The 27,756-nt window shown below is 42.0% G+C and overlaps 1 protein-coding gene across 3 annotated transcripts; it reads left to right on the top strand.

The window, feature by feature from the left end:
- The first annotated feature begins 1,006 nt into the window (after positions 1-1,006).
- LOC116059417 (ubiquitin carboxyl-terminal hydrolase 22-like) lies at positions 1,007-27,756 on the top strand. 3 transcript variants are annotated; one of them, XM_031312469.2, is made up of 14 exons: positions 1,007-1,568; positions 2,480-2,512; positions 14,174-14,306; positions 16,385-16,498; positions 16,601-16,702; positions 18,005-18,171; positions 19,741-19,900; positions 20,487-20,592; positions 21,721-21,879; positions 22,777-22,903; positions 24,398-24,489; positions 24,941-25,003; positions 25,464-25,613; positions 25,715-25,763. In XM_031312469.2, exons 1-14 carry the CDS (start codon positions 1,449-1,451, stop codon positions 25,755-25,757), a joined length of 1,569 nt encoding a protein of 522 aa, XP_031168329.1. In that variant the 5' UTR covers positions 1,007-1,448; the 3' UTR covers positions 25,758-25,763. The 3 variants fall into 3 exon arrangements, with proteins under 3 accessions (XP_031168329.1, XP_031168330.1, XP_031168328.1); XM_031312470.2 differs by lacking the exon at positions 2,480-2,512 and having other exon boundaries at positions 1,371-1,568; XM_031312468.2 differs by lacking the exon at positions 2,480-2,512 and having other exon boundaries at positions 1,449-1,568; positions 16,385-16,702; positions 25,715-27,756.

Here is a 27,756-nt window from a genome sequence, read left to right as displayed (position 1 = left end):
TGGAAAAGGACTCATTGGTGTTACTTTCCAACACAACGCAAATTGTTAAAGGCCAAACAGCACCCCAATACCCTGTTATGGTTGTATTCATAGGTCTGCACCCCATTATGACCCTTGTAGTTAAACTCTGACTTACTATGACTATGTTTTATCTTCCTAAAAAAAATAGTATATATAAGTAGAACTGTTCATTTTATTTACTTATTTATTTTGTGAAAAAATGCAAGTTAGAAACACCCTCATTAGATGAGGAAAGCTCTTGCCAAATCTGAACTTGAGTAACTCAGGGCTTTGGGCCTGTATCATTTTTAACTGTTGAAATGAGCTTGCTGCACTAGCAGCATCAGCCCTGTGCCAAGGTTTTGCCTCCATGTCAATCAAAGCTGAGATCCCAATAGAGACATGCGAGGCCCATATGGTCAGAGAAGCCTGCATGTTATCACATGGACACCACATATATTCATGAAACTAAGTTGCCTTTACAGTTGAGTTCGCTTTATATCAGTGACTACATACACCATATAACCACAAGGTGGTAGACTTTAGTTGATGATACTAAATGGGTTGAACGTTTACTATTATAAAAGCAGGGGATTTTTACTGATACTGCGTTCAGATTAAAATATTTAGTTTATACTTTTTAGATGTCACACACTAAATTGCATGCATGATTTGAAATTGCGTACGTGAAAAGTGACTATCAAATACATGCATCCATGAGACAGAAGAAGCATCTGTCCAACATAGCAATCAATAATGATTGACATAAAGCGGGGTCAATAACAATTGGGTCCCTGCCGTCAATTTGGCCTATTTCAGAAAAAGATCAGCTTTGCACCATTTAGAATGACGTTAAGTTTTGGGGTCAGTTACTCTTATATACTGTCTATGGTTATAGATTCCACACTTGCCTGAATGGGAGGTGTTTTTCTTAAGGCAACGTCATCGATGCATCCTATGGTTAAAGTTAAAATCATAAAATTCCTCCATACGGAACTCACTGAGGTCCAAACCAAGCGCACCCAACGTGCTCTAAAACCAGCGTAGTGACGTAACGTCTTTGTGTTGGCAAATCACGGTGAACGCTGGGCGGGCATTGTAAAGCTGTAGTTGAGTGTTAGCAGGCTAACTAGAGAAAGAAAGCTAACTAATCGTGAGAGTGGAGCTAACGATAAAGGCAACTGTCAAAACAGCAAGGGGAGCAGAATTAGTGAAGTGATAATTCCGTTAGATGACTAGCTACATGAACAGATGTGTAGCTAGCTAGTTAATCAGAGACAAGGTTTGTCAGATGCCCGAGGAGCATTTTGGATACTACATCGATTGTCCCATTTCCAAACGGAAACCATTTCTGGACAAACAGTTAGTAGCTAGCTAGCCAGCTAGCTGAATCATCCAGGAGACTTTTCATTGTCACCTACAAACCCAAACTGAATGTTTTGTCTGTCATGAGTCCGGCCGGGTGCTCCCATGTGAACGGTTATAAGGTGGATAATTGGAAACAAAATCTTCGAGTCATATACCAATGCTTTGTTTGGAGTGGTACTGCTGAAACCAGGAGACGCAAGGTAAAAACACAGGAACTGCAACGTTAGCTTCAGAAACAAAAGTGAAATAATTTTAATGTGGCACAGACCGACACAGAACTGGAGTGCAAATTATGTCCCACGTGAACCACAATCACTGAACGCGTTGAACAAAATTACGGGTTTAGTGAAAGTACTCTTGCAGCAATGTTGCTAATAGTAGGGTTAGGCAGCTAGCTAGGTTATCACCGGTAAGTTAGCTAGCAAGACTCTGCTTGGTGAGCTGCGGAGTCTGGTGGCTTCTTTGCTATTTTAACCGCAACATTTAATTTCTCTTTACTAGCTCGAGCAATGTTTATTCGACCTTTTTTTTCGTGAGTCAATCGGCTAGGTTAGCTTAGCGGTTTTGTCTGGTAGATGCTGAACTGTTAGCTGCATGGTTAAACTTGGGTTTGAGGAGAGTAGTGGCCATGGGCTAACATTACCACACCAAATGTACCCATTGTCTCTCCACACGCACGCATTAAGGCCATATATTAGCGGTTCTCTCTTGGGCATCGCAGGTCAGGTTTTTTTCTGCACTGGTCATTCAGTCAAGAGTTTGGATGCTGGGACGTCAGCTGATAACTTCATTGCCAATTTCCTTTTGGGCTTATCCCAACACCTGCTCGGCCTACACTGCTCCGAATAGCTCTCTGTAATGTGATGTCATCACCGGACTGTGTTGCAGTTTATTTCACTTTACCACCATTTCTCTTCCTTTTTTGTCAACCAAAACTTGTTTTGTTTTTGTGCCATGATGTTGATTTAAAAAAAACAAAAAAAAACAGACTCTTACATTTTTATTGTGGATTACCAACATTTCTAGGTTGCTTGACTGTTATAAAATAAAAATAAAAATCCATGCTTCTCTTATATATGTCATACATTTTTATGTCGTTGTGATAAAATAGGTGCTTCAGAGTGATGCAGGATGGACAGAGCTGGTGAGTTGATGCTTATCCCCTCCTCATCTCTTCACTGACATACTGTAGTTCACGAGCTGGCTTGCTTTCTCTTCTCTTGCTCACCTATCTGTGTGCCTCAGTGCCTTTTCATTTAATGGACTGAATATTAGATGTAAACCTACGTAGCGGAAGAATTCAGCCCCATCGCTGTATCTGCTGTGATACACAGTTACAGCCAGTGAGATTACTGGGTGTGAGGGTGGACTATGAGCAAAACAGCCAAAAGCATAGCTCAGTTACATTGCAGGCATGTCGAAACAAATAGCTAGCTAGTGCAAAATGGTCAATGACCCTTTTGTTTATACATTGTTGTGACATGCTTTGGTTTGAGCACAGCTTTCACATCGTTTTTATTAATTATTTTTAAACCCTGGTGCGCATCAGAATTAGAGACCTAGAGAGCATCTGAAAATGTCTGAGACAGCCCTAAAAGGTTATCAGGCAGTGTGGTGGGGGACACTGCAACACTTTTACCAGCATTTGATAAATGTTAATATTGACTGTCTTGTTTTTTTCCTCACACTCTACCTGACAGGAATGCAATCAACAGCTCAGTCAGTCTATCGCAGAAATAAGACTGCACCCTCTCAGCACCCTTACTGCTACCTTTTTTTTAACAAGATGACCAGCACCATGACCAGTGCTTCAGCAGCATCCACCACTTTTCTCCTAAGATTTACCTCTGACAAAAACACTTTGTCTCTGCCATTTTGAGAGAAACGATGACAATAAATATCGGGCAATGTCGGGCATGGTAGAAAAATCTTCCCTGTTTTTCTACCATGCCCGACATTGCCGGTGGTGGCATGCTGCATGAAAACCAGTTTGCTAACGGTCATAGTCCTCAAGGTTAGATGGCATTCAGAGACAATTTTGCATTCAAACTATTTAGGTTGAGCTGTCGTGAGCAGGTTTCTGTACACTTTAAAGCTGTCATTGGTAGTTTTAGACTTGATTGCATTGTATTTGTATGCACTGTCCTCCATCAGTCCATGTCATCTGTTAGTGCAGTTAGTATTTTTTCTTAAAAATGAGCACCACCTAGTTCCTCTCACATGCCACTGCGTCGCAGTACACCCGTGGCCTTGGAATCTTGAAGTAATCTTACATAACTGACAATAGGCCTTGCTATTATTCTGTCATTGAACTATGGTTGTGTAATACCAGTACTGTATCCAATTGTGACATTTTAGATATATAATTACTTTTACATGTGTGATGTAAGTAAAAAGAGAAGGGCAAGCCTCTGTTTTTATTTATTTATATTAGCAATGCAGCTATGTGTTTTTCTTCTATACAGTTCTTAATACAGTTGTCTACAATTAAAGTTGATTGACAAATAGCATTATATCTCAGTTTTGCTTACAAGAGCCATCCTTTTAGCTTTGCGATGGATTTTGTTGCCAGACAGCTGTCTCACACGTTAGTGTTTGTACCCATTGTTTTTGCTCTGCCCATCTGTAAACAGACACTGATGGTACAGGTTACTGATACAGAGAGAAAGGAGATTGGCTCCTGAATTAAGTGTTCTCTCTAATGCCTAATTGCACTCCAGGATGGCTGTATGGGAGTATGAGTCTTGTGTCTCACTCACACCACCATCACCAAGGCTCTTTACCACCTAACAACTCTTGACATGCAGAGCAGGTGTAGTGCTACTCCAGTGGTACACAGGCAAGGCATTCTCCTGAGGTGAGGCAGTCTTTGATTTAGTTTAGCTCTGAATTATGAGCTAAAAGACTAGGTGCCTTTAACATCACATTGTATTTAGACTTGGTTTCATTAGCGAATGCCTTTTATCCTTAATTGCAGTTTTTCATCTCCTCTTCCCTTCCACCTTCCTCATTTCTTTTTTCCTTTTCCTGTAGTCTGTCCTCAGCAGCCTCCCTGCAAGCTGTCATCCTCTCTACCTCAAGCTAAAATCAATTCCCAGGCAATGTGCAGGAACATTATAGTGGGAAATCTGTCACCTGCTCTGCATGCACAATCTGAAACCCACATGGGTAACAAATGGCAGAATAAGTGCCAGATATAGGAGTTTACAGAGATGACATCACCATCCATTGTGGCTTAGGATCTGCTATCCTTAATTAGGAAAGCTTAATTAATAATAATTCTTTTGGCAAGTTGGTCCTAGATGAAATGCCCCATTAGCTTGGGATGTGCTTATGCGTTTACACTAACACAGTGTACGAGAGTCTGCACGATGGAGCTGTTGTATTTGACACAAATGCTCCATGGAGAAAACATGAAATGCCTATTGAGCAGTGTATTAAAGATGTCCAACTAAGGGAGATGGCAAGAATAAACCAATATGCAAAAGTGTTTTCTCTTTGGTTTTAATGGACATTCAATCATACATGATTTTCTTTTGTGCATCTGTGCTTCATTAAATTCAGTTCTGGTCGAGGTGTGCTGCATGTCATGTAGCCAGAGGGGCTACACCCACCGTAGACTGTCAGTATGTGTCATGCAACAAAAAATGGCTCCACTTCAGATTGCAGAGGAGGAACTATTGTTCTGATGTACTTCCCCTTCTATCTTCCTGGGTCCTTACTTTCATTCCCGTCTCTAAATCTATTATTACTGTGTTGTGAGTGTATGTTTAGTGGGTCTAGTGAGTGATTGTGATTGAGTACGGCACATGAGCCTTTGTCTGCACAGATTTCTTATGTTTCCTCTCTTAATTGAGATTTATGTTACACCAGATTGCCATGTGCCATTTAAGCAGACTTGCACAGCAGGATGTTGGCACAGCTTGGAGATAGAAACCTGCCCTTGCTGTAACAGTTGCATATATTCCTCTTTAGGCCCAACTCCAGTCATACTTATAATTTATGGTTTGTGAATGGCTATGGTGGTGAAGGGATAGTGTGAATATTAATGAAGGTCATGGTTATGTATTTTGTGTGCTGCCCCATCCAACAGAATACTCTATTTACTCTCTATAAGACAAGGTTCTATGTCTACTAAAAACACTCCCGCCATGAAGGAATCTGTCATGCAGTTAAATCAAAGCTATTATCTTAGGTTGAGTAGAAATTGGATGAGCTGAATGCAGGGTAGGTGGGTGGGGTTGGTGGAATTTTACAGCCATAACTTCTTTGAAGAATTTGCTGTCACTTTGATTAAAGGGCTAAGGGTGGTGATTAGAGAGCTGACTGAAGTCAGCTTTTTTATCTTCTAGTTTTAATAAATCATATATGATCAGAGGAACCATACCCCCCCCCCCCCTTTTTCCACAAGTGAAAACCCCCTTTCTGCTTGTGATGATGGAAGATGAGAGAGAAAGCATTTGCTAGATGTTGCTAGGAATTTCAGAGGTAGGAAAATGAATATATACATTTTTTTTTTCCAAGGATGACACATTTACTTCCTTGTGTCACTCTTTTCTCCCTCCTGTTCTTTCCCCTCACACATCACACACACACACACACACACACACACACACACACACACACACACACACACACACACAAAATATGCACTGAGGCTCAGCCAATCCCAGAGAGCGACTGATTCCTGTGCTGAGAGCAGATCTCTTTGTCAGATCTGACTCCATCACATCACAGGCCTGCTCTCTGACTCATCAGCATACGTTTGTAGCAGCAGGATCTATTCCTTCAACCTCTTCTTAGCCCTTGCATGTTCCGCTTCTCTGCTCACTCCCACACTTTTTCTTCCTCCTTTTCCTTGCTTTTGCTTTTATTTTCCTACTTGAAAACCTAGTTCAGCCCACGATTCTCATTGACTCTTGATTATCCCATAACATTTTTGCAAAATAAACCGCTTGTATTGTTTATCTTTTGTTATTACACAGCCTTGTTGAATACTCAATTCTGATTCGGCATTCTACGGTTTTATTTTTGAACCCCTTCAGGCTGATTCAAGACCCCTCCGCCTGCATCACCCTGTCGGGGTTCTAATACGCAATAATGACTGACTCGCTCTACATTATCCCTTACGTAGTTGTTATAGTTCTAAGATTACATAAAGTATACACTGCGTTGTTAAACTGCCATACTAAAATATAGTTTTCTGTTCACAGCTTATTTTTTTCATTTAAATAATTGGATTCTGTGAAATTCATAGCAAAGCCTCTAATCTTCTCATTTTCCTTTCTACCCATCCTGTCCTTTTCCTTCATCCCTCTGCTTCATAGTCAACACTCAGTGGGTTTGGTGATGTCAGATGTTGGTTTCTGGCCCCCTTCCAGACCTATTTCTTCCATGTCTGTGTGCTTTCTGTCACTCCCAGCCTGGTCCCAGGTCTTGTCTAATGTGGCTTTTGGTCTGTCAGTCACTGTGGCTGTGCCTCAGTGACTCAGACTAAACAAATGGCACAATGTCTGTAACTTCCCATAGTAATGGGCCTGGTGTGTCGCCTTGTGGTGTCCCTTTCGCATGCTATTGCCTCCTAATTTTTCAACCTCAAAGAATCTAGCCTCCCACAGATATTCAGCATCTTATTTAAAAGTATGAAGGCGCTATAATGCACATGAAGTCTTTGTCATAGTACTGACTGTGCTCAATGTGCTCTACCACAGTGCTTTCATCCTTGCTGTTTATTTTAGTTCAGATATGTTAAAGGAAACTGCGATTGACTAAGAGCTTGGTCTCCTAATATGCATTAGCAGTCTTCCGCTAGGGAACAATCCTGGTCAGGAAGATGCAATGCTTACATAGGCACAAAAGTGATCCATGGTAAACAAAAAAGCAGCATTTTTTAATATAGGTATTGTAGCTTCATATACTACAGTATGTGCATTGGCCATGTATATATGCTTAGTGAGGGTTAGTCTTTAATTTGAAAATGTTTGTCTGGAGGACGAGCATGACTTTGCATTTTGATTAAGCTCCTCTCTGTTTAAGCTATGTCCAGCTCTCTTCTCAGTCCCTCCTCACTAGACAAGTTCACTTTGACTGATTTTCTCTTCCATCTCTCCTTCTGACCAATTCGCTTCTTTCCCCTCCCTTTAACTAGAGATGGTACTTCTCATTTGACTGTCCAACAGGCTCTGGTAATACATCACTGCTTCAAAGCACGCTGGTGATGGCCAGAACCAGCCAATGAGGCTGCTGTCCAGCCCTCACTTAGCTCATTAGCCAGATGGTAGTACTGTCAGTCACTCCCCAGGGGCTGGCCAAGCCCAAAACCAAGAGGCAATCAATCTCTTCCTGTGTGGACACTCAATTATTCCCTATTGTTAAAACCTTGGGCCCAAGTGACAGCTTTTCTTCGGACTAGGCATTTTGTCTGGAAATGGTTCTCTGTCCTTGTGAAAAAGGTGAAAATTGTGGCATTAGACCCTTGCAAGATAATTTATTACTTAGTTCTGGTCAATATAGATTTACTTTTAAAGACTGCAGTACACTAATATCCCCACTGTGCTGTGTGCAGGCAGTGCTTATAGATTTTCCTGGAGGTAATGTTCAAGGCTCTGTGAATCCCGATTGGTGCCATGAGAATAAAAAAGAAATCAACTACTTGTGATCTAATGACATTTAAGTCCAAGGGGACCATTCAGTCACATCAGGGGTCTCTCCTCAAAGCGTGTGTTTTCTTTTGGTGGAGCAGGGCGTTTGTGGGCATCTGGTAGCTGCAGGGTTTGACAAGTGATCACACAACCTTTTGTTAAGCTGGAGCAAGACTGTTAACCATCTGTGCAGACAAACACACTGCTGTCGACATGGTCCTCCCTTTTGCCATACATGTTTGTCTATGTTTTTACTTTTTTTTTGCAGCCTTGTTCAGTAGTAGTTGTATTTTAGCTTAGTTCCACTCCATCCTCATTTTATTCTGTTTTATATCTTGTCCTCGAGATTGCAAGAAGCTAGATTCCATACACTGGTGCTCATGGTTTAACTATAATGTCCTTATAGCAGTGTGTGACAGTATGAGCTTCTAAACTTCACACTCCACCAATCCTTTGTCCCTCCCACAACTCTGATTCATTTGGATGAGGTGGGAATACATTGTCACGCAAATGCCATATAGCATGTCATTCTCAACAGAGGTTACAATGAGCTGAAGGACGGAACTAAGATGAGAATAGAGTAAGATTTGTATTCAGTGTGTCCATAGGGCTGCCTGCTAAGACTGTATTTTGCAGGCCAGGCATTGTCATGTGGGGATAGTGGGAAGTGAAGGGGGGGGATGGTTCTGGAGAAATTCTGTGTATCCTTTTTGTGCATATTTATAGTGTGCAGTACGCATGTCAGCCATTGTTAAGTGTGTGTGTGTCTGTGTGTGTGTGTGTGTGTGTGTGTGTGTGTAGGCTTATGAGTGTGAGGCAGCTTGGTGAGTCACTGCTCTCATACAGCCGTGCTCTCTACCCCGTATTGACTCTCTCTCCCCTCCCCAGTCTGTTCTTTGCAGCATGAGCGTGCTCAGTAGAGCCACCTTTGTCCACATCATAATCGTTGTTGTCCGTTTCTCTCCTCCTCAGTTACAGCTCATCACATTACTGGCTCTGTTTGAGTATATTAGGGATGCACTGAATCCACTGGTTAAGATTCAGCCGAATCCGAAACTGAATACCAAATCCTACTCCCATCCTCAGTCCATTAACACAGTAAACACATTAATGAAGTAAACAACGTCCGCAGCAGTGTATTTTTGTCCTTTTCTGTCCTTCCTTTGCCGTACCTGAAGTTGCTGCATTTTGGCTGCTGTCTGTAGATTCCTTCATGCACAACTCGTATTCTTTCGGATGTTTCATACGCAGTGTTTTAACAGCGACGATGTTGTGTATTGTTTAGGGTCCTTGCCACCACGAGACAAATCGGCATTGCAAATTGAACATGTAGCTTGACTTGAATCGCATTCTTTTGACTGAAAGTACTGCCAAACTACACTTTTTCTGCTCACAAGTTCCATTTTCACTTTCTCACAGCCTACTGCATTGAACGGTCCACCTACGTCAACACCTTCCTGTAATCAACGTCATTACGCACAGCGTAGTGCGCGTAGAGTTCGGTGGAAGAAATTCTAATGTTCGGCAGAAACCGAACCCCGTCAAAAAGCTCAATATTCGGCCGAAGCCGAATCCTGGATTCGGTGCATCCCTGGAATATATGAATGCATTAACCTAAATGCTGAGGTAGGAATAATGCAGTCAGATTAAAATAAAGCAGGAGGAGATGGAGAAGTTGAGTATGGATGTTACTTTATTTAGATTTATATGTATGCAGATAGATCTTGAACATTGTACTGTAGTTGTTGGACTTGTGTCATTGTTATCTGACGGCTACTCAGTGGACCCACCAAGCATGTAATGCTATCTTATCCTCAAGTTGAAGATGAACTGGAGACATATTCATCCAGTCAATGCCTTTCTGCACCAAGCAACAGCCTTGTACATTAATGGGTGATTCCCCTGGAAACTGAGCCCAGCCTAACTTGCCTCAAAGGGCGCATCCAGATGTGAGATGCAGCCTAGCACAGCATGAATGTGAGCTTGTTACCTGTCCAACCCTTGTTCCAGTTGTCTGTGCCAGGGGTGGATCAATAGCTGATCTAATAGAACATTAAAAGCCCTGGGTGCAGAGAAAGGCAGGACTGCTGACACTGAGGAGTAGATGGCAGCTGAACCATGGTGAGAGGGAGAGAGCACAGAGAGCGGAGAACGATTTTCTGCCTGCTATAGGGGTTGAGGGGGTGCGTGGCATTTTTGAATTGGAGTCCTGGTGCAGTGGGGATCAACAACATCACTGCTTAGGTAGGATAGGCTCAAAGAGGCAACTAAAATATATATTTAGGAAATCAGTTGAACGTACCTGTGTATATTTACCTTTTGCTCGTGCATGTAGAGTTTGATTTATAATTTAAAACCCCCTGTCCTGCTTCACTCTATGCCTTTAATCTCCTCTGTGCCCTCTTTTGCACTTAGCGTGACAATGACACAAGCTCTACCTCAAAAGTTCAGAGAGTCTGCTGTAGATGTGTTCAGTTTAAGTGGCAGTCAACACTTTGTTCCTTCCCTTTACTCACCATACATCCCTCTTGGCAAAGCACCCCTCGCTGATTTGTTTCTGCCCCCTCCTATACACCCATTCAGAGCTGGGTGGCTAATAGACCAATATGAATACAAACAGAGCTTAGTGTCTGTGACCCTGAATATCCCCTCCACTGCAATGTCATCACAATCCAGCCCACGCCTACTAATGCTCTGCCAAAACACAGACCTGACTGTGAGTTTTGTGGTCTGTCTCTGCAGCAGTGCATAATAGCATTTGTCTGGTGTTTCACGTAACACCCCTATCCCTAGCCTACCGTGATATGAGCAGATTAATATTCAATTACTTCTGGTACCCTCTGACAACTTCTCCATACAAATAGATGTCTGTGCAGGACTGTTATTTCAATCTTGCACCCACCTGCTCCAATCATTTCCACACACTCCCACAGATGAGCTTTACCAGTTTTGCAGATATTCAGATCTCTACCATGATAACATTTTTGTTGTTGAAAACCTGTCTGTCTTATAACACATATAACATATCTATTTTTTGATTTAAAGAAATGCACATGGAGTTACTTAACTGTTTATTAAGCCATATTTAGAAGTCCTTTATTATATCTTTTTTTCAAAATAAAAGATCTTCAGGCGGTATAGTAGCTAGAAAAATGGATAAATTTTTTGTTCATCAGATCAAGATTCAGAGCAGCAGTATTAGTGTTATTGTTAATATATATAAATGAGATGTGGAGTAGGGCTGCAACTAACGATTATTTTCATAGTCGATTAATATGCCGATTATTTTCTCGATTAATCGATTAGTTGTTTGATCTATAAAAATGTCAACATGGTGAAAAATGTGGATCAGTGTTTCCCAAAGCCTAAGATGACGTCCTCAAATGTCTTGTTTTGTCCAAAACTCAAAGATATTCAGTTTACTGTCACAAAGGAGAGAATAAACTAGAATATATTCACATTTAACAAGCTGGAATCAGAGAAATCTTATTTTTTTAAATAAAAAAAATGACTCAAACGATGAATCGATTATCAAAATAGTTGGCGATTAATTTAATAGTTGACAACTAATCGATTCATCGTTGCACCTCTAATGTGGATTAGGGATGGAAAATTTGTGTGACATTTCGACTATTAAACAAAAATATACGTCTTGACTAGAGAGCGAGAGTGAAACAGAACTGTATTTGGCAAGGCATTTGGAAGCACATTTCTGCATAGTCAAGACCAATATCCACCACCATCTGTGTATGAATATGTGTGTGAATGGCAGGGGTGTGAATCTTCACTGGTCTCACGATTTAATTCGATCACGATTACTCTGTCCTCGAATCGATTCGATATCCCGATGCATCACAATGCGTCACCTCCTCAATATTATTATATATTGCTACACATTTGTTTTCATCAACAAATTCAAGCAGTCAGCTATATCTGAACTCTCCTTTTTATTGTATCTGCTCTTAAAAAAGACTTCCTGAATGTAGCGGAGTCTGAACACAGCAGAAAAAAGGCAAAAACAAGAAAAGCATCAACCGGAAAATTAACAAGTAACATCAGTAGGCAATAATCGATTGTGGTCTGTCACTGCATCGATGCAGAATCGCACATCAAAACCCCTAGTGAATGGGTAAATGAGAGGCAAACTGTCAAGCTCTTTGTCCAGGAAGGTAGAAAAGCATTATATAGATCCTGACCATTTACCATCCTAATATTGGCCTCATTATACTGACTGCCCACTTCCAACCATATTATATACTGAATTACATTTGTATTGGTTAAAGCTTCATGATAAAATAAAACTAAAATGTTGTGGCCTTGGATGTTGAGGTTTTAAGTCATCCTTTGAGTTAAGTGGGATAGTCAATGCTTTATTATACCACACAAGTGGTTTAGGTTTTAGTTGTGTAGTTATCCCATTGAACAGACCGTTCTGTGTTATGTGTCATCCAGAGAGAAGGAAGTGAAACTGTCTAGCACAACGTCTTTTATTTCTCTTCAACAATACGCTTCAATGTTGTTCATATGGTTTCAGGTTATGCTATTGTATCTCTAGTCAAAAGATAGCAGTAGGCAGACAATCCTGTAAAGGGCCCTTACGTTTCTGTCTAATAGCTTAAGCAAGGTGTGTAGGAGTGTGAGTCTTTCTTCCAAGCTAGTTTCACAGTGTACCAGAAACTGAAAACTGGCAAATCTCACCAGCCAATACTTTTTCTCATTTTGTTTCTCTTCACCTTTGCTTCAAACCTACTTTCCCTCTGTCTTCTCTCTCTGAGTGGGCGACTCATTGCGGCATGGTCTGCACCCTGAAAGGCTTTGATTAGATCACTCTCTTTTCTCTCTTATTCAATTTCTCCCTCTCAAAGCAGGCTTGCAGACTACATGTTGCTGTGCTTTCACTCACATTACCAACAGAACTGTATAGGGAAAGCACTGAGTGTAATCACTGCTAAAAATGCATTTGCTAAAGTACTTATTGTGAAACGATGGCATTTTAATACACAATCTGCATGTTATAGGCTACATTTTTAAGGCGGCAGAAGTGAAATGGAATTGGGAGTATTTGTCATACCGTATCACATCTTCAAATGCAGCTTGTTTGGCCAGTGTCACCTCACGCAGCTCCACCACAATTAAGGCTCCACGCTTAGCAGCCGTTACACAGGTATTCAGCCATATAGCCTGTATGTCTGTGAGGCCTATGTTGCTGTGTTTATTAGCTTGACTAGTGTTGGATGCTCTAACATTGACACCTGTTGGAGAGGGTTTGGGGTTTGTGTGTGTTAAATGTGAGAGCACTTAGACAGCTGTGGTCTTCATAATGCAGTTCCAAATGAAGATCCAAACTCATGAACATGTGAGCCTGTGCACACACACAGCATCTGTATCACATTTCTGCCCAAAGAATTGTGACAATCTTCACCACACTTGTCTACCACACTTTGTTCAGTTCATCTTTTCTCTCCCTTTATCACACTGCATGTCACTACTCGGACTTGGTCATGGCCACTCATGCTAGACCAACAACCCTTCTCTGTGCTCCCCTTTCATGCAGTTGTTATAAAACTTTCACATATATGCAGTGTAACCACCAAACCTAATTTGAATTGTGCATAAGACGGGGACCTGTGCAACTGTTCAGCCCCTGTAGGGCTCATTTATTGCAGGTTTGCAAAAGATGTCAGGCACTCTTAATGTTCAATTTCTCTGGGTTACCTCTGGGTGCTGTAGTCAAACCAATTACACACACTCCAGCTACTGTTAGTGTGTGCTTCAGACAAATTCTGCTTGCCTTCTCCAATGTGCCTGCCAAGCAATAAATCCCATCATGCCCGTGTTAGCGAGCGAAAGAGTCAGTGTGGAATTATGTTTTTATTCAACTGCGTTGAATTTGTCAACAGGCCCAGCAATCTTTAGTTTGTCTTCATATCAGGTCTATTCAATCACCGTGTCATCCAAAGTGTTTGTGTGTCTGACTGGAACACAGGAATCTGATTCAGCTGGCAGACTGTTCCACTCTGCCTGCCTATGCCACTCTACAGTATAGCTCAGGGCTCTGTCCTGCTGCAGAGAGTTTTCTCACCACACTGACTGTCCTCTCCTTTTTTGCTCCCAATTCCTTTCCCTCCTCCAACCCCCTTTCTCCTTTGGGTCTTTCTTTCCAGGCCAAGTCGTGTATCTGTCACATGTGTGGCGCCCACCTGAACCGACTCCACTCTTGTCTCTACTGCGTATTTTTCGGCTGTTTTACGAAGAAACACATCCACGAGCACGCAAAAAACAAGAGACACAATCTAGGTAAGCCACGCACTCACTCAACTATTTAAGAAATCATTCTGAAGCAAATCTGATTCTGATTGCTTTGTAGTATTATTTTAAGCAACAAATTGTGTTTCATAATTCTGTATTTAAAAAGGAAATCTCCCGATAAAGCTAAAATGATAGTTGATAAATGATGATTGCACTATATCAGTATACACTATATTGTCCCTGCCTACATCCAAGGATCAGTCCCATCCTGTCAGTCCTCACATTCACATGCACCCCCGTGGCCCACTGCAGCATAAGCTATTATCAGCGAAGGATTACAGCATTACTTTGGGCAACTTCCTCCTCTGAGCCGACAGGGAGCTAAACCTCACTCTAACTGCAGCACATTACCATTCTGGGGTGTGCGCCTTAGCCAGTCGAATGTCATGGGTTTAAGTTTGCTCTCCCTTTCATACTGCAGCAAGAGACGGGTAGACATTGCTAATCCACAGCTACCAGAAAGCCTAGCTTCAACATTACATTCCAATTATGCTATGTAAGATAATGACACTTATGAGCAAGATTTTGATATTACCCTGACAAGGACTACTAAATATAGAAAATCAGGGATTTGGTAGGGTGGCTTGGTAGTTGTCTGAATGGCTTTAATTGATTTAATGCATTTCAACAGTTTGGTTACACACATACCCCAAGTGAACGGCCACAGTGTTAATTACCTTTTGAGCTTTCCACAGGAGCCTCTCTGACACGGGCACTCTGTTCTTCTCCATCTCTAATCAAATTAATCCAACCTCCCTGTCTCCTAGACAGCAAGCTCCCTTCTTCTCAGAACACCTTATTACATCTCTTTCATCCCCTTTTCCTAACAACCTCACTCCTCAGGACTCCTTCAATATCTTCTTTCTGTCCTTTTTTTCTAGCTACGTCCATTTTCTGGATGCATTTCACCTCTTCTTTTCTTCCACCTCTACATCCTCTCATTCTTTGCTCTCATCCTTCATTTAAGTGAATAAGATTCATGAATCCCTGCCTGTATCTTGTGCAGTACTCCAGTCTGTATCTTCTTCCTCTCACTCGATGACACTTTTTCAAATTAATTTCTTTTTTTCTGCGTGATTTATTTCTTTGTGTGTTCTCTTATCTCGTCCAAAGAAACACATACACACACACACACACACACACACACACACACACACACACACACACACACAGACACAGACAAAAAACACGGCACTGGGACAACAATATAATATCGGGGTTCATATGTTTTGAAAAAAACTAGAAAAGTTATGGAATTTAAAAAATGCAAATTCCAGGCCTGGAAAGGTTTTGGAAACATATAAAGACCCAGAAAGTTGTCGAGAAGTCATGGAATTTTTTTTTTTTTAACACAGCATAATAATATGTGATTAATAAATGTATTTTCACGTCGTCCCAACCTTAGCGTTCTATTCGGGGCGCGATATTACGACTCCCACTATGAACCATATAAATTGTCATTCATTTTATTGTTAAACCTCTGAGGGTAAACTTTAACACAGATTTGTATTCTTATTGTATAATGTCGATTGACATTTTCAGGAATACATAGTCATGGAAATTTGCCAAAAAGTCATGAAAAAAGTATTGGTTAAAATGCGTATGAACCCTGTAATATACACCAGTCAGGTTTTCTACATGATGTGTTGGCTCACTTTCTCACTGTGGGTAGCACCAAAAACAGAACAAATGTCTAGTTAAGGTAAAAATAGGTTGTCACGGCAACAGAGCTGAGGTATTGTTGCTGTGGAGTTTTAGAATGGAAGAGGATGGTGTGTTACTTGTAAGCCCGGGTGGGGGTGGGAGACAAATACACCTATTCCATCACTACTCCGCTCATATCTCTTATAATTGCTCAGTGCAAGCAATGAGATGGAAACATGACATCACACGTGCAGTGAGGGGGAAAAGGCAGGGCAGAGAATGCACTTGTCTTGAGGCTGGCTGTGCCAGCGAGGTTGGACAGTAAAATAAAACCCAACGTGTGTTACTGTGGTGGAAAAATCTATTTGTAATTATGGTGCAATCTCTCTTTCTCCCTCTCTTTCCCTCCTTCCTGTTTCCAGCGATAGACTTATTATACGGGGGAATTTATTGTTTTGTGTGTCAAGACTACATATACGACAAAGACATGGAGCAGATTGCCAAAGAGGAACAGAGGAAAGCCTGGAAATTGCAAGGTAGAGCATTTTGTTTTCTCACAGAGAACTTAATCCAGCTTTTGAAACAAGGCCACTTGTTATCTCAGTGCCGTCACATTTGTGTTCCTTTTGTATCCACAGGCATAGGGGAGAAATACACAACATGGGAGCCGACCAAGAGGGAGCTAGAATTATTACGACACAATCCAAAGCGGAGGAAAATCACTACAAACTGTACCATAGGTAAGCAATAGACTGCACTGTTCAGTCTGCACAGCTTGTCATTCCTTGACAGTGTGTGTGCTGTGGGTATTCTTTAAAGCTGTGTGTGTCTCTACATGTGCCTATGGTGCAAGTGGATTTGGGGTCACTCTTGCATTTAATTGTGATACCCAAGGTCAACAGGACCGGGCAGCCCCACAGGCAGTACACTGCGAAGCCAGAACACAGTGTTCCCTCGCTGATACTGCACACCACAGTGGACCTGAATTTGTGTTTGTCTCCCCATAACTTGTTTTCTCTCTGTACAGTTTTCTCAGTGTTCTGTTGCTTTGTTTTCTTCCTGCTTTCTGTGTTGTGTCGCTCTGATTTTGTACATGTGCGTTTGCTGGTTTTTATCTTTCCCTGTGCCCACGGTCTTTTACCATCCTTCACCCGCTTATATCTTTGAAGAGCTTGGTTGGTAGCTCTGATGACTGTGTGTGTTTATTTGTGTGTGCACACCAGGACCAGTCTGAAGTATTAAAGCTCTCGCTGAGAGCTCTCTTCCAGAACCGAACCTTGCTCAATTGGATTAGACCCAATACCTTGCTGTGTCTCACCTGTTCTACTGGGCATCATTGGATCACTGTAGCTTTACTTTCTCACTCTAAATGAATCCATTCACAGCTTTAGGGTCTGCTCCAGGATACACACGGTTTTTGCTGGCAACAAAAATACTGAATCTGAAAGTGCCAGTGGCTTTAATGTTTAATAACTATGTCTGTGTGTGTGTGTGTGTGTGTGGTCCCATATACGTCTGCAACTACCAAATATTTACATTATCGATTAAGCTGCCAATTATTGTTTAGATTGATTGTGTAATAGTTTGTCATATAAAATGGTAAACATGACAATATCACTTTCCTGAATCCCAAGCTAACGTCGTCATATGCTTGTTTAGTCTGACCATTAACCTAAACCCAAATATACTACATTCAGTCCACTGTCACAGCTGCAAATTCTCACAATTGAGAATCTGTAACTAGGTTGTATTGGTCATTTTTGCTTGTTAAGTGACTTAAATGCTTAATTAGTAATTAAAAATAGTTAGTGTTAAGGAGTACCAGTATTGGCTACAAATTCAGTCATGTTCTCTAATGTTGATGGTTTCTAATAAGTAAGTTGAGCACAGCTAAACCTCTGTGTCCAGAGAAACAGATCAGGTCCTTTAGCATAAATTTGAATTCCCTCCGTTGGCAGCAGTATGAATGCGAAGCACTGTCCTGTTTGATCTTCGTTGCCATGTTGTTCTCACACTTTTCTTTGTCTCTTCTTGTCCTGCAGGTTTACGAGGGTTAATAAACCTGGGCAACACATGTTTCATGAACTGTATTGTTCAGGCCCTAACACACACACCGCTGCTTCGAGACTTCTTTCTCTCCGACAGACACAAGTGCGAGATGCAATCAAACTCCTGTCTGGTGTGTGAGATGTCGCAGCTCTTTCAGGAGGTATGTTGCACAGTTTGTGTGTGTATGGACTTGTTACCTAGGTTTATTTAATCGCACAAAGAAAAGAATAATTCATTATTTTGGTTAAAACTGAGCCATGGTTTTATTGAGAACCACATAATACAGAACATACTCCCGCAGTGTAACCCACTGCAGAAGGCTGAGTCACTGTTGAGCTCTTTTGTTGAGTCCAAAGAGGAAGGCAGAGAGGAGGAAAAAATCCTGCCTGAAAGGAATGTACAGAGCCACATGCAAATGAATAAGCAGAATGCAGTAGTTACACTTTTATTGAACTTGGTCTGTAAATGCGAATTATGTTGCACAGCCACTTATAGCCACTTAATCTCAGCTCTTTGATACACAAGTTTGGCATTTTACATCTAACAAACTCATTGGCCCTGGACGTTATGTAATATCTGCCTGGTCTGCTCCCACACTGCCTCGCTTTTTTCTTACACCTCTCACTTCCCAGTATATATGGGCCCACAGATGGCAAGTGGTGCTATAATGGGTTGAGTCATCACCCCCCCCCCCCCCCCTCACACACACACACACACACACACACACACACATATCCCTACCCGGTCTCAGTTGGCTTAACCATTCGGCTATATAACGTATGAATGCAGTAATCGCTCACCTCTATCATCCAGGGAGGCAGACATTGATTGAGTATTCAGCTTTGTGTGAGACAGGAAATTCAGGGTCAGTCATACAAGAAAAATTAATCTATTTAAATGTTCCCAAACACACACAGATTCAATCCCAAGTCTTTCTACCTCCACGCCTTGTCCCAACTCTCTAATTCCATTGCTTACTTTCATCCCCCACCTTTGTACTGTTTTTAACCCACCCCCAAATCGTACACACACACACGTTTTTTTTTTTTTTTTTTTTAAACTGCCGAAAAGGAGCAGAGTTTGTAAGAATCAAAAGACATGTCAGCGTGGCATGTTTTCCCCTCTCACAGCTCAATCAGATTTCAGAGAGAGCTGTGGAGAATAAAGCAAGGTGTGTGCAACATCTTGGTGTTGAGAAATTAGAGCCCTCTCTGGCATTAATGAGGTCTGGTTGGAACTTCATTGTAGTGTTTGCACCCTGCCAACTCTTGCTCTCTGCTTGGCTCTGTTACTTTCTTACCCACATCTCCTGACCTTGACCTGGATTGTCACTCACTCGAATTCCCATGACAACGCAAAGACTCCGCAACACTTCACAGATGGATGTTTTTGCTCCAAATGCTCCCGCTTTCCAACCAGTTCTTCGTCTTCTCTGTCTCTGCTCTATGGATGTGCTGTCATTAGAGCTAGTGCTGTTAGGTGACACATGGAGAAATTAGAAATTTGTTTAAAATTAGAATTGTAGAAAGTAGCTGCTGAAAGAGTCAGAAAATCACCTTGACTGACAGACTGGTTCAGCCATTAATTATAGATCACAGTGAGCAATGTAGCTATGAGATTGGCAAAGATGTGATAAAACATAATGCACCCAGTAACACCTGGAGAATAGACTAACCAAACGCTCCTCTTCACCCCCACCACCTCTCCCATTTTTCTTTCCTGCTCTCAGTTCTACTCGGGCCACCGTTCACCCCACATTCCCTTCCGGCTGCTGCACCTGGTGTGGACTCATGCACGTCACCTCGCAGGCTACGAGCAGCAAGACGCCCACGAATTCCTCATCGCAGCGTTAGATGTACTACATAGGCACTGCAAAGGGGACACCATCAGTAAGCTATATAACTAACCCATATGTCATTCCCAGCGTGCATACTGCATTTAGAGTGTAAGTAAGTCTGAAGGGTTTACTATAGATTTTTTCTTTTGCATGTGCTTTCTTCAATATTTTCTGTCAGCCCAGGATTGCAGCTTGTTCAAGTTGGACTGAATGGGAAACGCAGCAAAGAGCAGTGTCAGTTGAGATTGAGAGGAGTGTGTCTGGGCTAACCTACTGCCTCTGATCTATCATGTGGAGTTATACCTTAGATCTACCCACAGAGCACAGTACCTTACTTTACTGGAAGCATACTGAAGGAGACTGGCAATAGTGTGTACCAAAGGGACAGGAAGCAAGCAGTGTGAGGAATGTCAATAGGCCCTGCTGCAGTGCAATGACAGGCTGACTCACCCACAGACCTTGCAGTAATGCTTACTACTAATAGCTAGAATCCAGAGAGTTGTGAAGTGGCAGAGAGGCTGCTCTGCAGGGTAATGGATAAGTGAGAAATAGGGCCAGACAGTCTTTCAGAGGTGCTAAACAGGTTGTTGGTGTTATCTGTGCGTCTATTTATACTTTCTGCTCTTTGTGGTCCACAGGAGATGACAATGGGAAGAAGGCCAACAATCCAAACCACTGTAACTGCATCATTGACCAAATCTTCACTGGGGGCCTGCAATCAGATGTTACCTGTCAAGTTTGCCAGTATGTTTGTGTGTCTATCCTGTGTGTTTGTGACTAAACAGTGTAAAAATGCAATTCACCAAAATAAAGCCCCATGTAAGATCTTCGCTGACCATTCATGTTGATGGAGCATCACATGACCACCTATTCCCCTCCTTCTTTTCCTACATTTATACTCATTCATCCATCATCCATCTATCAATCCGATTGCGTAGTCTCCTCTCACCACTGGGCTGATCGATGTGGACACCACCTGTCCTCCCAGAGTGGGTGAACCACTGGATGTGTCCTCTACACTGCTCATATTAAAAGTCCTGGGCCCTGCAGAACTGCTGTAAGGGCGGTTGTCTAGACAGCATCACAACCCAAGTGCTGCCATTCCCCTAGAGCTGTCCTGTCACATTAACACTAGCACGCTGCACTGAACTGCAAAGCACCCTGCCCAGTCTAGCAGGCAAGCCGAGCCCAGCTCAGTGCCATGTTACCTGCCTCCACAGTGAACCGAGAGACTGCTATAAATTGAACCTATCTGTAGTCATTATACAACTCTACTGTTGACTACAGATTACTCATGGGTAAGGCCTTAAGCAACAGAAAATGCATTCCTCAAGGCTTCAACAAAAATGGTACCATAATTTTGCCATATTACTGCAGGGTTGCTCTCTCACCCATCATAAATGCATGCCTACTTGCTTTAATAGCCACCTGCTGGTACCACTGGGTGTTACAGCGCCATGACTCATCTTATCAACAGTGATAATGTGTACTGCATGTATTCTACACTGGAAGCCTCCATTTTGCCCAGGCTGCAGTCCATCACAGTCATTGGGCTGTAATAATACAAATTCCTTATGTAAGGCCAATTTTCTCTGATGTAACACTTCATTGAATTGCAAATGGACCTGGAAGAGCAGTGTGTATATAATGCACACACTCAATCTTCCAGCAGGATTAAACAAAAACATGATCAGAATCTTCAGAGGCTGCATGAATTTAAGCTTTTGTATTGCTGTGTATGACATCATCCTTTTATCATGACCTGTAATAAAGGACACACAAACCTACACACAACCACACAGTATTTATTCAGCCTTATAATACTATTTATTCAACTTCATAATCAAAATAATTATTTTTTTTTTCCTCTAGCGGGGTTTCCACGACGATAGATCCATTCTGGGACATCAGTCTGGACCTTCCTGGCTCATCGACGCCTTTCTGGCCCCTCAGCCCGGGAGGGGATGGTAGCACAGTCAATGGAGAGAGCCACCTGTCAGGGTCCACCACTCTCACAGACTGCCTACGCAGGTACAGCTTCAGTCAGTTGACATCAGACAGATATCTTTCTTTTCTGCCTGTCAGGTTTCTCTTTTTATATGAAAAACATCTGGCAAGGAAAAGAGGGACTGCCATTTTCTGCTTGTTTTCTTTCAATTGGCTTATTTTCCTGTATCCCTTCTGCCACCTCTCCAAATTTATGGATATCAATCGTCTCCACTTGAAATGAATTTCATTCATCCCTTCACTTGTACGAGGGGTCACTTATTGTGTCTGCTCAGGCACAACAACCCTGCTATCCCTGGATCTCATCTTCCATCATCACCAGGTTGGCAGGGCAGATGTGACCTCTCATATCTCCTCTACTGTCTCTTCATTCTTGCAATTTCTTTTCCATCTCTTCTTATCTTATTTCATTCCCTTTCCTCTCCACCTAATTCATTTCCCCTGTGCCCTCACTCTACCTCTCACATTCGTCTCATCCTCCCCCTCTCTTTCTCTCGCCTCCTTTCCTTCAGACTTATTTTTTTTTTTTTTTACTGCAGCACCTCACACACCCCTAGTTGCTGCAGCAAGTCTCTTAAAGGTACAGAACTGGTTGGTGCTGTTGCCGTGGTGATAGAGGCGTTGGCATTACCAGCAGGGCTTTGGGTTGGGTGGACTGACATACAGAGTGGCTGCACCAAAACTCTGCAGGCAGACATGATGCACAAGCCCTCATAACATCTTCAGATTCACTTCCGATCTGTAGGAATAGAACTAGGTGAGATCAAAGGGTTTATGTAACATAGCCAAAGAAAATATAACCATGATGGTTTTCTTCCCCCTTTTCCCCAGTTTTCACTTCCTGTCTCTTGTTTGTCCCACATGTTCTCTGCTCGTTCACACCCTCTCTTCTTCTCTTTTATTCCAACCCTCCCTCTGCAGGTTTACGCGGCCAGAGCATCTAGGAAGCAGTGCCAAAATCAAGTGTGGCGGTTGCCATAGTTACCAGGAATCCACCAAACAGCTGACAATGAAGAAGCTCCCCATCGTAGCATGTTTCCATCTTAAAGTGAGTCAGCCAGTGACAACGTACTGCCAATTATCACTTGTTACAATATCTGTCACTGTCTGACAATTTTATTATTTCAAGCTACACTGAGCTTCAAAATTTCAAAATTGTAGGCCTTAAAAAGTCTTCACTGAAGCCGTCTGGGTCTTAAATTATTTCAAACAGGTCTTCAATTTCCTATGTCCATGTAACGCTACCTCTAATGGTCAATAAAATGCTCCCGCTGCGCTTTTTTTAAAATTCCGTGATGTTTTGCTGTATAACGACTCAGATGAGACCAAGATGCAACTTTATTTGGCGCATGTCTCTTTCGGATTGTACCACAGATATAAAACGGATTCTATTCTTTAGCTATGGGGAAGTGCAAGTTTAGCGATACTTGGCTTAAAACTGAATTTAGGGCTTGGTTAAAGCCAGTTGCTAACAACGTATTTGAAGCCTACTGCTTCTTATGCAAGAAAGCAATTAAACTGGGATCGTTGGGTGTACGGGCGCTGGAGTCTCATGCAAAAAGTGAGAAACATCTAACTGCTGTGAAGGGTCTCCAGCAAACGAGTCAAGCCATCAGCCAGTTCTGCCAAGTATCTGGCGGCTCCAGCCCCGGCCCCAGCACTACCTCCACACGGCCTAGGCGAGACCCACACTGCAGCTCCGCAACTCCCGTAAGCGACCTACGTGTCGCTTTTGGATCAGAGCCAGCACTAAGAGCGGAGGTGTTCTGGGTCCTCCACAAGGTGACTAGACACCAGTCCTACAATGCGAATGAGGAAATCGGGGAATTGTTTCCGACGATGTAATGGTCTCAAAAAGGTCTTTTTAAAAAGTCTTAAATTTGACTTGGTGAAACCTGCAGAAATCCTGAAATAGGGTTGCGTGATGTGGCTTAAACGATGATTCAAATCTAGATGCTTATTTTTTTCATAATTTTATCCTATTTAGTTTTGATATCTTTTGATAGAATCCTTACATATTCCAATAAATACATATATTTATATACTGTAATACATGCTAATTCTGTCCTGTGTGTATGCAGTCTTACATCTGATGGAGGCAAAGTTCAGATTTTGCAGTGCTTTAGCTTTCTAGTACACTGTGTTCATAATTCAATTCAGTTGTTGGTGCATTACCTCCTACTGTGTAGCCATTTCACAGTGTCCCAGGACACCCATGACTTCAATGACTCGTGCCGCCCTCCACTGGCCATGTTTTATTTATCATAACAGTATTGAGGGGCCTATAATGTATTTATGATATTCATAGGAACATGCTTCAAGAAGATTGTTTAAGATCAATCCAAGCCTGTTATTATCTTGTTATGAATGTGTAAATGTGTGACTAGCAGTGTTTTATTTTGTATGTTGTAATGATGATGCCTGTTATTTCTAAATATGTGTCCTCTCCCCTCCCCCCCCACTCTCTCACTTTCTCTCTTACCATGCTTCTGCCCCTTCCCCCCTCTCTCCTCTCTCATCCTCCCTCTCTGGCCATCTCCAGCGGTTTGAGCACTCTGCCAAACTGCGGAGGAAGATCACTACATACGTTTCCTTCCCCCTAGAGTTGGACATGACGCCATTCATGGCATCCAGGTAAGCCTCCATCTAAGCTTTTCTACCCATATAATGGATCTTGTCCCGCCAGTCTTCAAATCCAGATATAAATACACAGATGTTTCTAAAAACAAACAAAAAACCTGTAGCAGCTTATTTAAGTGGTTTATTACATTTTAATGTTTGTACATACTATATGATACACTACATACTTTGTACTCACAGGAATTGCACACATCGGCATCTCTGCCAAAACAACATTATTAAATGCTCCCTATAAATATATATTGATGTCAGTAAAGCATGCAGTAGCAGTACTGCCCCACCCCTGGCTGTAGCATCCATTCAGCTCTGTTCAGCGACCTGAAGATCATTCATAGATAGGATCATTCTGCCGCCTAGTGGATTTATGTGTCAGTGTAGCATGTTTACGCATGCATGCAGCTTTAAAAATGCTAATGTCTTGCTATTCTTTTTCTGTCTCCCACAGCAAAGAGAGCAGAATGAATGGGCAGTATCAACAGACGGTTGATGTATTAAACAACGACAATAAGTGAGTACCTTGGAAAACATGTACTACAGCAAACTGATTTATTAACACACTGCCGCTTCACAGCAGTACTGACATAGTAGAAATTTCTCATCTAGCATAGCAGCACATGCTAATGACCTGAAGCATCCGGCTGTGACTTCCCCAAATTAAATCAATTTGAAGCCTGTTAAAAGCTGCTTAGTTTTCTTCATCCATGACCGTTACAATAGCTTTCAATTTCCAGACATTTATGGGGAATTTACTGTCTTAAGAAGAAGTCAGTATGCGAGGTGCTCCCTGATGAGGCCTCTAATGCACAAGAAAGACCTGAAAGAGCATCAGTATGGGGTTTAAAAGAAATAAAGGTGCCCATATATTGGGAGGATAGTGGGGCTTTACAAGTATCTCAATACTTGTGTTTAAGTGAAGTCACACAACAGAACAAAGACAAATTCCCGTCTCTTTGTCTTTTTATTTCCAGGTATTCCTTGTTTGCGGTGGTCAACCACCAAGGCACATTAGAGAGTGGCCACTACACCAGCTTCATCCGCCAGCACAAAGACCAGTGGTTCAAATGTGATGATGCCATAATCACCAAGGCCAGCATTAAGGATGTACTCGATAGTGAAGGGTAAGAATGGAAACAAGACATTAGCAGTGCTACAAAATGTTATACAGTATGCAATTTGAATCAAATGTCTATTTCTTTCTTCCCCCCTCCCCCTCCGTCAGGTATCTCTTATTCTACCATAAACAGTTCCTTGAGTATGAGTAGTCTTTGTGACCACTGACCATGAAGAACCACTGCTTCTAATGAGAGAGCCAAGGGACTGGGGACGGGATGAAACACAGTTACACAAACCTACCTGAAACTCTTTGACTAACCAGTCTGCTCCTCCAGCTCTGGAGGACAAAAATAAAAAGACGTGTGAAATCATGCAACCTTTCAAAAGAAAACGAAAACAAACAAGCACTGAGCTACTTCTTGGCATCTACTTGACAAAACTGAATGAAGAGGAGTGTACGAGGAGGAAGAGTCAGGCGTCGTCAGTTCCAGGCTTGGGCAGAGTGAAGAGGCCCCACACCCCTCACGCTCTCTCCCTTCCCCTAGGGGGGACAGGGGCTGTCTTGAGTGTTGATTGGGCACATCTGGATTTTTCTTACAGTATTCTGACCCCCTCCACTCCACACACACACACACACACACACACACACACACACACACACACACACACACACACACACACACACACACACACTTCATTTCTCTCCCATGGTGCTATCGTTTCAACTGACCAAGCATTTAACTTGATTATGCTGACCAAGCATTTAACTTGATTTGTTGTCATATGCATATGGGACTGAACGCAAAAAAAAAGAAAATAGAATCAATGTATTATGAACTTTGCAAGAACATTTTTTTTAAGGTATGGTTATGATTCTTATCATTTGTGAATTTAGTTAAGACATACTGTATAAATCTAGTATACATCTATTGTTTAAGAGCAAAAAAAACAACAAATGGGAGCGCTTAGAGACGCTGCCTTTGCCAGTTGCTGGGGATGTGCTGCCATGGAAACTAAGTGGATTTGGACCTGAGTGTGCTCCTGTTCCATTATTTACTGTGTTGATTGTTTTATTTTTAAGTCTGGTTGAGGGCAGGGAATATCTATTTTTTTAGCAACTCATTGAATTTTTGTTTACTGTTCCTTTCGGTGTCTTTTTGATTTATTTTTACATTTCAGTACAGTCATATTTCCCTCGCTGTTCTAGTACTGGAAATGTTTTTGGACGTATTATACTTTCATTCTTGTGGAATTGTCGGTATTATGATGGTGATGGTTAAATTGGCTAACCTTTTGCTGTTTATGAATTGTATGTTGAATGTGAGCTTTGGGTTTCGTATGGCATTCTGAAGAGAAGACTCGATACATGAACTCCAAATGAGGTCCTATAATATGTGAGAATGCTCTGGTCTCTCCTCATTTAACACCTTGAATGCTCCGTGCAAAAAAAAAAAAAAAAAGCCCATTTAACAACACTGCATGCGACTGGGCTCTCATGATCTTATATTTGAAAAATTGCCCTCAGCAACACCTCCAAGGCCTGGTGCCAATCATGATTTCTTTTCTCAAGTTTGGGGATGGGAAGACTGATCACGTGACCTATATAGAGGGTAAAACACATTGCACGTATATGGGCACTGTGCGACCATAGCCTGGTTCTGAATCCATCAGTGTTAATCTTCTCCATGGCAACTGTGTGTGTGGCTGGTGTAGACCGGTGTGGTTCGTGGTGTCTTGCCTCTGCAGTGCAGTAAACCCAGTGCTCTATTCAATCAGTATGCTGTCAAGTCAGACTTTAGATAATGCACATACACATCAGGGTGTTGTGGTCTGTTTTGTTTAAATATCACTGATTGTGTATGTATTAAAAAAAAATACAGAATAAAAATATTCACTCATGTATAAGATGAGGGCCCTAACCTATCACAGTAATGCCACATAAAAACCACAACCCCTGGTTGTTTAGCTGCTCTGTAAATTAAAACAAACATGCATATCCTTTTGGTCTGCTGCAGAACCTCAACTAGAGGGCAATAGCGGAATTCCGAACAGTAAAATCAAAGACTTGTGAAATGATCGCACTTTGGTTTTGATGTATCACGGAGCAGTTAAGGCCACCCAAGGACATTCAGGGACGCAGCTGAAACGAGAAGGAAGAGGAGAGCTTCATTATCCGTTTCAGTGATTAAACTCAGAACAAAACTGGAA

Source organism: Sander lucioperca, chromosome 21, assembly GCF_008315115.2.
Source record: "Sander lucioperca isolate FBNREF2018 chromosome 21, SLUC_FBN_1.2, whole genome shotgun sequence".
NCBI lineage: Eukaryota > Metazoa > Chordata > Actinopteri > Perciformes > Percidae > Sander > Sander lucioperca.
The sequence above is the reverse complement of the archived record's forward strand: the minus strand, read 5'-3'. Positions and strand labels throughout refer to the sequence as shown.

Bases quoted from the DNA above. Each gene is read 5' to 3' on its own strand.
- LOC116059417 (XM_031312468.2), top strand. From the start codon at position 1,449: ATGAGTCCGGCCGGGTGCTCCCATGTGAACGGTTATAAGGTGGATAAT. The intron at 19,901-20,486 runs GTAAGCTATATA...TGTGGTCCACAG, and splicing joins CTGCAAAGGGGACACCATCA to GAGATGACAATGGGAAGAAG. The intron at 22,904-24,397 runs GTGAGTCAGCCA...GGCCATCTCCAG, and splicing joins TAGCATGTTTCCATCTTAAA to CGGTTTGAGCACTCTGCCAA.